The 11,627-nt window shown below is 33.8% G+C and overlaps 1 protein-coding gene and 1 pseudogene across 1 annotated transcript in view; both read left to right on the top strand.

Moving 5' to 3' along the window:
* Positions 1-8,485, top strand: part of CUNH3orf58 (chromosome unknown C3orf58 homolog) — a 21,972-nt gene extending 13,487 nt beyond the window's left edge. The window contains exons 2-3 of the mRNA XM_006917455.3: positions 1,928-2,231; positions 5,626-8,485. Coding sequence (XP_006917517.1) covers positions 1,928-2,231; positions 5,626-5,957 — 636 coding nt within the window. The 3' untranslated portion in view covers positions 5,958-8,485. The remainder of the gene's footprint in view (positions 1-1,927; positions 2,232-5,625) is intronic.
* On the top strand, positions 1,444-1,562 carry LOC112484356 (annotated as a pseudogene).
* Positions 8,486-11,627: the final 3,142 nt, after the last annotated feature.

Below are 11,627 nucleotides of genomic sequence, written 5' to 3' on the forward strand. Positions count from 1 at the left end.
TTTTGTAATTTCGTGTAACTAAATTTTCAAGGTCATGGAGGTATTTTAAGTTGGAGGAAAGGTTGAAAATAATGTGGTTAGCAAGCAGTTTTTTCATTTCACATTGGACATGAGCAATTTCACTTTTCCCAATGCCCAAAGGAAAAAAAAATTCTCAGGTATAAAATTAAAAATATGCCTTCTCCTAATTGCTAAAAGATTAGTAGATATTGAACTAAAATTGAATCAATTCACTTACTGTATTTAAAGATTCATACTATCATATCTGTGTTTAATTTATATAATTAGTGTTTTATCACAAAGCTACATGTTAAAATTTAAAAGAAAAAAGATATATACAAACAAGTACAGTTATTGTGCATTGACAGTTGAAAAGAAGCACAAATGAAAATAATTTTAATGAAGTTTAGTTCTAAAAATTATTTTTAAGTTGCTAAAAATTTTAATATAAGACTATTGAGCTTTGTCAATTTTACAAAAGCTCAGGGTAAAATTAATATTACTTATTTTCTTAAGCGGTCCAAGAAAGAAAGCCTCATCTTCAGCCCTTATAATGTATGTGGATTATTCAATTTTTAGCAATAGAAGTAGGCTACATTTATATTCTGTAATGTTTTGCATTGTTTCCCCTGCATTGTTTGTTTAAACATCATCTTATAATTTTTTCCCCCAATTTAAAGAAGATGCTAGGCTGAAGGAATGGCTTTTTTAAAACACACCTCTTCTGATCATCTAAGAAATTGTTTAAAATATTACTTCCCATCTTTTTGCACCACAATGGCAGTGTTGCAGGTGGGCATTTTAGCACTGGAAAGTACCTTAGATAAAGCCTATCATTTTACTTAAATTGAAATGACTTGTTCATGGCATAGAAGACTTTGTTTTGGGATGTTAATCTCCCCAGTAGTTATAAAATTTATTAGAAAACTTTACTAAGATTAGGAATAATTTTGAAGTTGGGCTAAAGGCGAACAGAAAATGTGGCAGTAGAAGGGAAACAAGATTAACTTGGAACTAAAGGGACTTGGAGTGGAGGTTGCACTGATAGGATGTCAGATTGCTCTGTAACCAATCTTTGAGTGTGGGCTAAAAGACACTTCCTGAGAATCCTTTGAATTCCACCCCTGCCTGCTTCTTGACTAGGTGAGTCCTCTATTAAAATTCTCCCTTAGGACCCGAACCACTTCTTAGTAACCAACACTCATTAAATTCATAATTATTTGTTTGATATTTGTCTTCTAAAGTTTTTCATCTTAGAGACTGTTTTCTTCACTTTTGTTGCCAGCATAGCCCAATGCCTGGTTCCTGATAAATACATGTTGACTAATAGGCCTGCAATACTGTCCATTCAAAAGAAAGGATTGATTGATTGTACCTTCTTAAGTCAAAAAAAAAAAGGAAAGCATAAATACTTTTAGATTTGGTAATAAAGAAGATATCTTAGTCTATAGCCATGCCATCCTGAACAAGCCCAATCCCGTCTGATCTTGGAAGCTAAGCAGAGTCGAGCCTGGTTAGTACTTGGATGGGAGACCACCTAGGAAGAGCAGGTGCTGTAGGCGTAAAAAATAAGGGATTGCAAGCTGACAAGGTCCTTGCAATCTGTGAGGTCAACCAAAGGTTGCTTCGCCTTAAAAAAAAATAAAAGGTATCTTGCATTTCATTGATCAATTTGGTTCTGAGATTTGATAAGCAAGACTTAGTCTATTTTAGCTTTATAATGTAAAGTTACATATTTAAATTTTTTTCAGATCCATAGTAATGGTATGGATTAGAAAATAAATGAGGTTTCTCTCTGTTAAACTATTGACTATAACAAGAAAATCCAAGCTCATGCCCAGTAGCAATCTCTAGAGAGAGGATCTGGGGATAGACCTAGGATATCTTCTTCAGAATCTCTTATAATATTAAGATAATTCTTTTGTAGAGTTTTCCATCTGATGAAGGTTGGCCATTTGCAAAATATCTTGGAGCTTGTGGAAGAATGGTGGCTGTAAATTATGTTGGAGAAGAACTGTGGAGTTTCTTTAATGCACCATGGGAGAAACGAGTTGACCTCGCTTGGCAATTAATGGAAATTGCAGAGCAGCTTACAAACAATGACTTTGAATTTGCACTCTACCTCCTGGACGTCAGCTTTGACAATTTTGCAGTTGGTCCTAGAGATGGGAAGGTAATCATTGTGGATGCTGAAAATGTTTTGGTTGCTGACAAAAGGTTAATTAGACAAAGTAAGTATACAACTTTTAGATTTGTTTTTTGTACACTTTTTTCTGTCAAACTAATGTTTTTTTATGAAGCATACTTTTAATTCCTTTCTTAGATTTCTTCCATGCACCTTTGTTTTATTTGACCAGTGTTAGTAAATAAATACTGATTTATTATACTTGTACATATAGTCACAGTTTCTTCATATTTAGTTCATATTTAGTTTTGGTTTCTTCATATTTAGTTTCTTCATATTTAGTTTTGGTTCAGTCAGACACAAATATATAGGCTGAGTGTGTATGTATACATATCTTTTTCATGTGGTCTGCTATATTCTGTGGTTTAGGAGTCTAATGCAAAATTAAGTTTATATATACTAGTTACAGGCTACCAGAGAAATTGTAGTGCTCTCAGAGAAACCAGACTTTTTTGTGGGATCTCTTACAGTGATTTTCTGTGTTCCATTGTTCTATGGGCTACCTACAGTGATTTTTTTTTCTTTTAACCATTTGCATGATTCCTAGCACTGCAAATCTCTAACTTTGGTTTGACATTATTACATGTCACCCAACACTTTGCTCTCCATTTATTTTTGAGCTCTTCACAGTGTAGGTAGGCGGGGTGTCTGAAGTGTTTTGAAAATGAAATGCCAAAGGAATTTTAAAGCACAGGGGGCAAAGCCTTGAGTTCTATAATTAATCTACATAGTAAAAAGAAACTAAAGGATTGTTGCTCTATGGTGAGGGTCTTATATTTTTCATTGCCTCCTCTCCTTTCATATGAGGATCTGCTGATGAACAGAGGCCAAAAATTTGTGGCTTCTGGAAATTCAGTGAATATAACAGCAATGTATTATGTTGACACTCTTTGCTTGATCTTAGCTTGATTCTATTAAATACTCGATTTTACCAGTGCCTTGTTCTGATTCCGTACTCTCCAAACTACTTTCTGATTATTTCTTAACAACCATGTGGCTCCTCCTACAGGGACTGGACACCTTGCTGGAGTGCTTTCTTCCTGCCTTTGCTCTTCCTACATTTGTAATGTTGCAGCAGCTTATACTATACTTTTCTTTTTGAAGTGTACAATCCGGTGGTTTTTACTATATTTACGGAATTGCACAACTTGCTTAAACTTTTAAAATATTCATTCTAGTGTTTGTAAAAAAAAAAAAAAAAAAGTTGTAGTTTTTTTGATGTGGACATTCCTGGAATACATGTTACAGTTTTATATCAACTAATTCCTGACTTACAAACAACCATATAGCTTCTGTATTCGTGCGTTTCATATAATGAGCATCGCTCCAGAGCTTTTTTAGCTCTGTCCAGTTCTTTTCAAATGTCTCATGGTAGAGCTGTCTAAATAGCCACTTTGCAAAAGACCATATCTATTTATTCACCTTTTTTCCTAAACTTTCTCTAGTAAATGACCTTTATTTTTTTCCTTCACCAGGAAATTGAGGTTTTGATGTAGCATCTCCCTCAGTGTCTCTTTATCTTCTAAACCAGTAAAAAACAATACACATTCATCCCTCTTTTTCAGACAGAGTAAATCCTTCTTTGATAACTTGTTTCATCAGTTATCTTCTTAAACTTCCCACCTTCCTTAAAATCCAATTTCTCATTCCCATAAACAAGTTTGTATAAAACTCTTTCCTGCTTTCCCTTGCCTTGCTTTTCAACTCTTTTTAAAAGTATTGCTCACTCTGTCTCTACTTCCTCAGCTTCCATCTGTTTTGTCAACCACTAAAACCTGACCTTAGAAGTCTCCTTTACCATTAGAAACCACCTAATTGGCCAATTCCTCAAGTGACTGATTAGTAACAACTTTCTGAAATTCTTTACTCTTTTGGTTTCCTTCCACTCACATAGTTGCTTTTTTTTAAAACATAAATCTGATCTTATTGCTCCCTTGTTTAATGCTTTTAATGACTTCCCATTATTCTTCTGGTAAAATTGAAGCTCCTTGCCTAGAGCATAATCTGTTTGACTTGACCTATTCTACTTCATTTTTAACATCTCTCTGTCCATTGTTGCCCATGATGCTTCAGCTACAGTGGCCTTTCAGTTTCTTGAATGAACCTTTTTACTTCTGGGCTTCCCTTGTGCAGTTTTTTCTTCCTAAAATGCCTCATCTCTCTTCCATATGCCTCTAGCTACGTGTCCTTCAAGCCTTAGCTTAAATATTACCTCTAAGAGAGACTTGACCACTATATCTAATGTTAGAGAGGATTGATTCTTTCAAAAACCTTTCTACTGTTAGAAACTGCTATTTCCTTCAAAGCATTTCCCACAATTTGATAGATAATGTTTGTCTCTTTACTCACTTAATGTCTATTTTACACACGCAATTGTAAATCATTGAGGGTAGGAACCATGGATTATCTGTTTTGTTTACCATTATATACCTTGCCTGCCTTAGGATAGGCATTCAAATAATTATTTGCTAAATGAATGTTTCTTTCACTAACCTCTCCTCTACCAACCCCTTAAGGTTTTAGGTTCTGCCCTTGGTCTTTTTTTTCCCCTTCGCTTTCAACATGCTTTCCAATACAATTAAGCTGTTCTCTGGCTACATCAAGCCTTGTATCCAGATGCATTCTAAATATGCGTATATTATATGTCTACCTGAATATCTCATAGCCACTTTATATTTATTCTCTTTATATAAAAGATTAACAATATTATGTTAGTAGTGTCTACCTTGTCATTCAATTAGAATCTTAAACTTTGCTCATACACTTAGCTGTGAAATTTTGTTTCAAATGTTTCTATAATCTGGCTTTTTATTTCTGGACCTCTATTAGTTGCTGTCATCATGTTAGTCTTTCCAATGTTCAGCCTAAAGTTGTCTTTCTATAAAACAAATCATGACCATGATCGCACAAGGTACAACCTATTCCTTTAGCCTCATTTGTATCCTCCCCAGATACCTGCTCACACTCTAGCCACAGTGAACTTATTGTTTTCTGATCCAGCTGGACCAATCTCTTAAGTCCATGCCTTTGCATACCATACCCTGGGCTTAGAACGCTGTTTTCCCTTATTATTTTTTCCAGGCTTGCTTATCTTTTAGGCCTAAATCAGATATTCTCTTTGTAGCCTTCTACAGCCCCTGGCAGAAATGGTGCTTCCACTATACTGCTGTAGCATCATGTCACAGTTCTGTATGACACTTCATATGATGGAAGGTTTCCCTCTAGACCGAGCTCTTCAGTGGTAGGGACCTTGTCTGAGCTTTCTGCCTGGCATTGGTGTACTCTCAATAAATGTTTGTATATAAATTAATATATTTAAATGTTTAAAATTGTAATACAATTTTAAGAATTAATACTGCTGTGTTAGTGAATTGTATATTTTGGGAAGCAATGAAAACTCTTAAAATGTATTTTTCTTTCTGCTTTTCCCCCTTTTACAGATAAGCCTGAAAATTGGGATGTGTGGTACGAAAGCAAATTTGATGACTGTGATAAGGAGGCTTGCTTATCATTTTCAAAAGAAATTCTTTGTGCTCGTGTCACTGTGGACCACAATTATTATGCTGTTTGTCAGAACCTTTTATTTAGACATGCCACCTGGCGTGGCACTTCTGGAGGACTCCTTCATGATCCACCAAGTGAAATTGCCAAAGATGGCCGGCTAGAGGCCTTGCTGGATGAGTGTGCCAACCCAAAGAAGCGCTATGGCAGATTCCACGCTGCAAAAGAACTGCGTGAATATCTAGCACAATTAAGTAACAATGTGAGGTAGTCTATGGTGAACCTTTCTTTTCTCCATTTAAATAGCACTGGCTAAACTAAACCACCAAAAACTATCTAGAAGAAAGAAATTTGAAAGTAATACATTCAGAGGATGATAAACTTGCACTGATAGATCCTATGTTAACATCCATCAAAATAAGACATTACTTCAAAAATCATATGATTCTGCAAATAAGTTTGTTCTTACACTTTGGAGACTTGAGCTGTCATTGAGTGCTTTGTCCGTCCCCCCTCTTCCCCCACCAATGCCTGAGTGCATTAATGAATATCGTTAAGCTATTGGAAATGAATCTGATAGTTACATTGGCTTGTGTATCAAAGGGTATTTGGTACTTGACTTAGTTTGCATTACTATCATGATTTTATGAATCTCTTGCATTTACTTTGAAGGTCAAGTTAGATTGGCCTGTTTTATAGGCCACTTTTCCTTCTGATATGTAGGGGTTTTTTTTTTCCATTTTTATGTTTTTCAATTTTATACATTCAGGTTACTATAGGAGTTCATTTAAATTTGGACTAATTTTCATTCAGTGCTATGCGGTACATTTTAACTGTTAGGGCAAGATTCCCAGGTTTACTGTGTTTTTTCAGAAAGCTGAATATTTTATTATGTAAATACTTCTATCCCCACTTTCTGTGGTTTCACCATTGCATGAGATCATTTAAGGTTATTTAACAGTTACATCACTCATGCCAGTAATTGTACACTAAACATGAAGTTTGGCATATGTTGCAAAATGTTATTTTGTCCTTTAAAAGGCTTTAAGAAGAGAGTATACTAGCAATCTTCACCTTGATGTTCATTTTGATTGTGAAAAAAAAAACCCAGTATTTTTAAAATGCTAACTAGTCCAAGATAATAATGCATATGCCAAAGAAATATTAAGCCTAGTCCCATGGTTAGATTTTAAAATTGGTCACCTACTCATTCTTACTGCCCCACTTCCAGTACTTTAACAATGTTGTTTTTAAATTCCGATCTCCCTGGTTATTTTTTTATGTTGAAAAGTTAAGCTACCTGCTTGAAGATATCCTCTTACCTTTTATTCATCAGTAGTTTTGCAAAAATTAACATGGTAGTCGTCATTTGAGTTTAATAAGGTATCATAACTTTTTAATTGACGGACTAGTAATTTTTACTGTACGCAGACATTTTAGCCAGTCTGCCCAACTTGGTCTTCATTACTCAATTTTTAAACATCAAAACATCTAAATTTACGTATGTGGGTAAAAATTAACAAACTTGTGATATTGTGGCCTATTTTAAAAAGTTACAATATATATTGACTATCACTAACAGTGGTAATTTTCTCTTTGAAATCATCACTTTTGTTTATGGCAAAGTTTGGTATAGTGTGCAGTATTTAGTTCTAGATTGACCTTATTCTTAATCACAAAGTGATCAAAGTATGTACAACCAAAGCCAGCCAGGTTTTGTCTTGTTTTGTTTTTCATTCATTCAGCAACTATTTATTAAGCATCAACTCTGTGCCAGGCACATTACTGGCTTCTACACAGTCTGAATAAGACATGGTTAAGTAACTTTACAATAGTTATCAAATACTTTAATGTAGGTATTTCTTAAGTTGAAATAGCATTCATTAAATTAGGATGATGCTTTCATGTTATTTTACTATTGTGTTGGATATCGTCTTGGACCATCTATAACTGGGTTGCTATAAAAAGAGCAGGATGAAATTAATAAAGATAATTCAATTTAAAACTAGAAGAAGGGTAAGATCTCTCCAATATAAAATGGATTACAGTACATTAACTTTTATACATCAGTATATTACATATATCAACTAGCCCTCAAACATTTAAGTGCTGGAAATTTTACTTAAGCTGACTTTTTACAACTTTAGAAACTTTTGAGGGGAGTAAGTAAAATTACTTGTCATTTGCCTCTTACTCAAAACTTCAAGTAAAATACACATTTTCAAAACGAAGCACCTTTTATATTGATAAGTGTTCATTACAAACCTTAGAATGCTAGTCACAGAGGAGTTGTCTTTCTGTGGTGTAGCAAACGTTTATCTTACTTTTTGGAAGAGTGTGATTGCAAGACAGGAAGTGAGAAAACAACTGCCAGCAGTGATTGCTACTTGAAGTAGTTTTTTATAACTACCATTCCCCCCATGCGGTTATGTGAAATTTCTTTTATCTTTGGACAAGGTGAAGAGAAGATAGTAAATGAATTAGGAATTTAAAATTACAGGGAAAAATATATATGTGAAAAGCAATAAATATTTTGTTCACTTTGCTATCAAGATGTTCACTATCAGATATTTATTATACAGCAGCAATTTATATTTTTAATCATTGCCCATTAATAGACGCAGTAAAATATTTTTGAATCAGACATTTGGGGTTTGTATGTGCATTAAAATTGTCTTTTGTACTGTAAGTTACTGTTTAATTTGAATATTTTATCCAAACTGTCTCCCTGTGCCTTTACAATATAAAGTTGTTTCTACAACTTTAATGATCTTAATAAAGAATACTTTAAGAATCACACTTGTCAGACTTTTCAAATACCTAAATTTTTCTTGAGTAGAAGTGAGGTTATGTAGATAGGTTATTATTTTTTTTCCTCTTGCATGTATTTTGATATAATTTTCAGAAACTATCCGGTTGGATGTGAACTGGATCGAAGTTGTTTGTGTTTAATTCTTTTTCAATAATAATGACATTTTCAACTTTTACTATTAACATGGTGTTAAAACTTTATTAGTTTTAAGTTTAATTATTAGAATTGTTTCAATGTATACAAGAGAATAATGAACAGTAGTATAACTGGTTAATACTAACTCAAAAGTTAACATGATGTGGCTAAACTTGTTTCATCTGTACCCCAACCTACTTGACTCCAGCTTATTTTGAAGAAATATAAGAGATATATCATTTGATTCAAATATTGTACACATTAAGCATTTTCTCCTCCAATAAAACCACAATACTATTTCACATCTAAAAAATTAACAGTAATACTTCAACATCACTAAAGTAGGAAAGCTCTCAAATGTTGTTTTCTCAAAAGCTCAAGATCCAACTACAGGGGTTCTAAACCTATAGATAGGGAGTATTAGATATTATGATAAGCATAATATCTAAAATGGATAGAAACATATTAAATATGTAAATTATACATTCAAAATGATAATAGTAACCAAAAACCAAATCAATTTAGTCATCTTTGGAAGGATATTGAGGAATTCTGAAAACTGGCAACTCGGAGAGAAAGCATTCTGCCTTACCCCAAGGTAATCAAGTAATTAATTAAAGGGGGAAGAATATGTAGAAGTATTCCAGTTAATAAATACAAAAGAAATGTTCTTAGAATATCACTGTTTTGCAGTTCCTAGTTAATTGACAAGAGCTAGGCAACCATCATCAATGGCTGCTAAAGCTAATTATTGAAAAGCTGTTGAGGAACTTTGTATGAAAGGATAGGGATGCCTGGACCTGAACTTACTGGTCAGTCTTAATGATGTGCTTTCTAGTAGAACTCTTTGAAAAGTACCTAGTACCACCTATGAAGTATCTTGCCAGAAAAAAAAAAATTCCTGAATCTGATCAAGCCCCCAGATCTATTAATGCACAAAGGAACATATTAAAGGAGCACCACGGGATGCAATAAATGAAGTCCACAACATGGGCAATTTTACAGGGTAAATGACTTGGTTTTGTTTAACAAATTGCAATGAAAAAGATAGGGGCCCGTTTCATTAAAAGGGACTTAAATGTAAATGTTATCTATCCTGGTTTGAACAAATCTACTTAAAGTGGAAACAAATTTGAACAGCTGAAAAATAAGGTGACTGGTTGGGTTACTTCATCTTTAATTTTGCACTTGCTTTAATATGTGGAAAACACCATAAAAGTACCTATTCTATACTGTAGAATATTATAGGTATAGTTGATTATACTAAGCTGTGTGTCTAAGTTTTGGATAAGAATATTTTAGTTATTTTGCTTTTGAAAAGTATTTGCCCATGGTCACAAAAATAGTAGATCTGGGGCTCAACTTTGATTTTCTGATTGACTACAACATTCTACTATACTACGTTTTAACTTTTAAGACCCAGAAGCATATAGTTGAAGGCAAGATCATATTAATTTAACTGTAAAAACTTTGATATGCATTTCCTCAGTTATTAAATTAGGGGAGAGAAAGATTCCTAAGGGCAAGGAGAGGTAGAGAAATTCCAATGAGCTACAGACAAGGTGAAACAAAAAGTAAGAGTTAAGAGAGAGACATGAGGAGAGGAGGGTAGAAAACAAAAATTTTAAAAAAAGTAAGATCTTTTTCCTTTTGACCTCAAAACTTTAGGCCCCTCATGTATATATATAGATTTTTTAGATTGCTCTTTCCATTATGAGTTTACTAATATTCTGTTTCCAGTGTGGACGAAAAAGGGGCCACCTACTAAACCTGACAACCTTAGGGGAGGCCTTCATGGTAGGCCCTACAAACTCAGACCAAAAGTAATCACGTAGGATAATGATCTGAACATATAATTTCTAACTAAAAACTGATTGTGGAGGGTAGTCACATCCTAGGGCTTTAGCTTCCTTCACATAGGTCAGTCTTCACCTTAAGTGAGCCTGTCTTTTTTGTATCTAAGAAAACATCTATGAAATGTATAAGAGTAATCTCCCTTTCCAGATCCCTTAGGGCACAACCTCCCGCCAGAGCAGAGACCGCACAACCCCTTATTTTTATCTCATTCCCAGTATGCCATCTCTGTGAGCTGTAAATGTTAATTATTAACTACCTGTACCCACCAATGTAAAAGAAGTAGGTGTCTCTTTATGTTACTTTTATCCAATCTCAGTGATTTCCCCACTTTGCTCTCTCCCACCCACTTAGTGTACCACGAGTGGATTTCATGTAACTCTCCTTACCTTTCTTCCTTCGATTCTAATGTATAAAATAAGCTGTAAAACTGCCATTTTTCAGAGCATTTTCTCAATCTATTAAAATTTACTTCCTGGCAGTTGTCATGAGTTTGGCTCAAACTCAAAAATTTTCTAGAGGTTTGGATGATTCTTACAATGACCCTAGGGATCTACCTCAGCCTTTTATTTTCGCTTTCTTTATCCTATAAATATTGTTGAAACTGTAGTCCATGTCTTGTACGCTAAGTTTTAAGAATATAGACTTGTAAGAAAGTCTAGTTTGTAAGATGACAAACCATTAAAAATAAGCTCAACACTTATTCAGTCAGTTGTTTATCCTAAACAAAATTTAGGATTTTGTTAATTTTAGCTTTCCTTCTCTATGCATATCTCAGATGTTTAGGTAACTCAGAATATTGAAAGAGGTCACCTATAGGCTGTTAGATGAATATGCAACTAGCAAAAGCAATGTGCTTTCAATAGTTTAATCCTGGAATGAACCCAATGACCCTCTAATGTCATTAAACAGTCTCACTAATTTTTAATTTTTCTTTTCGTATTTGAAAAATTAGTTTTTGTAATGTGTTCCTTTTTTTTTTTTGCCTACTCCAATTACTTAACTATACTTTCAATATCCTAAGGACTTCTGAAAGTTATCTTCCCATTTTTTTATATACTTTTGAATTTTTGGTTGGTGGAGAGTCATGAAGAAAACACATCTACCCCAAATTATTTATTTTCTGAGACTCACTTCAAA

This window comes from Pteropus alecto, unplaced genomic scaffold (assembly GCF_000325575.1).
Source record: "Pteropus alecto unplaced genomic scaffold, ASM32557v1 scaffold75, whole genome shotgun sequence".
NCBI lineage: Eukaryota > Metazoa > Chordata > Mammalia > Chiroptera > Pteropodidae > Pteropus > Pteropus alecto.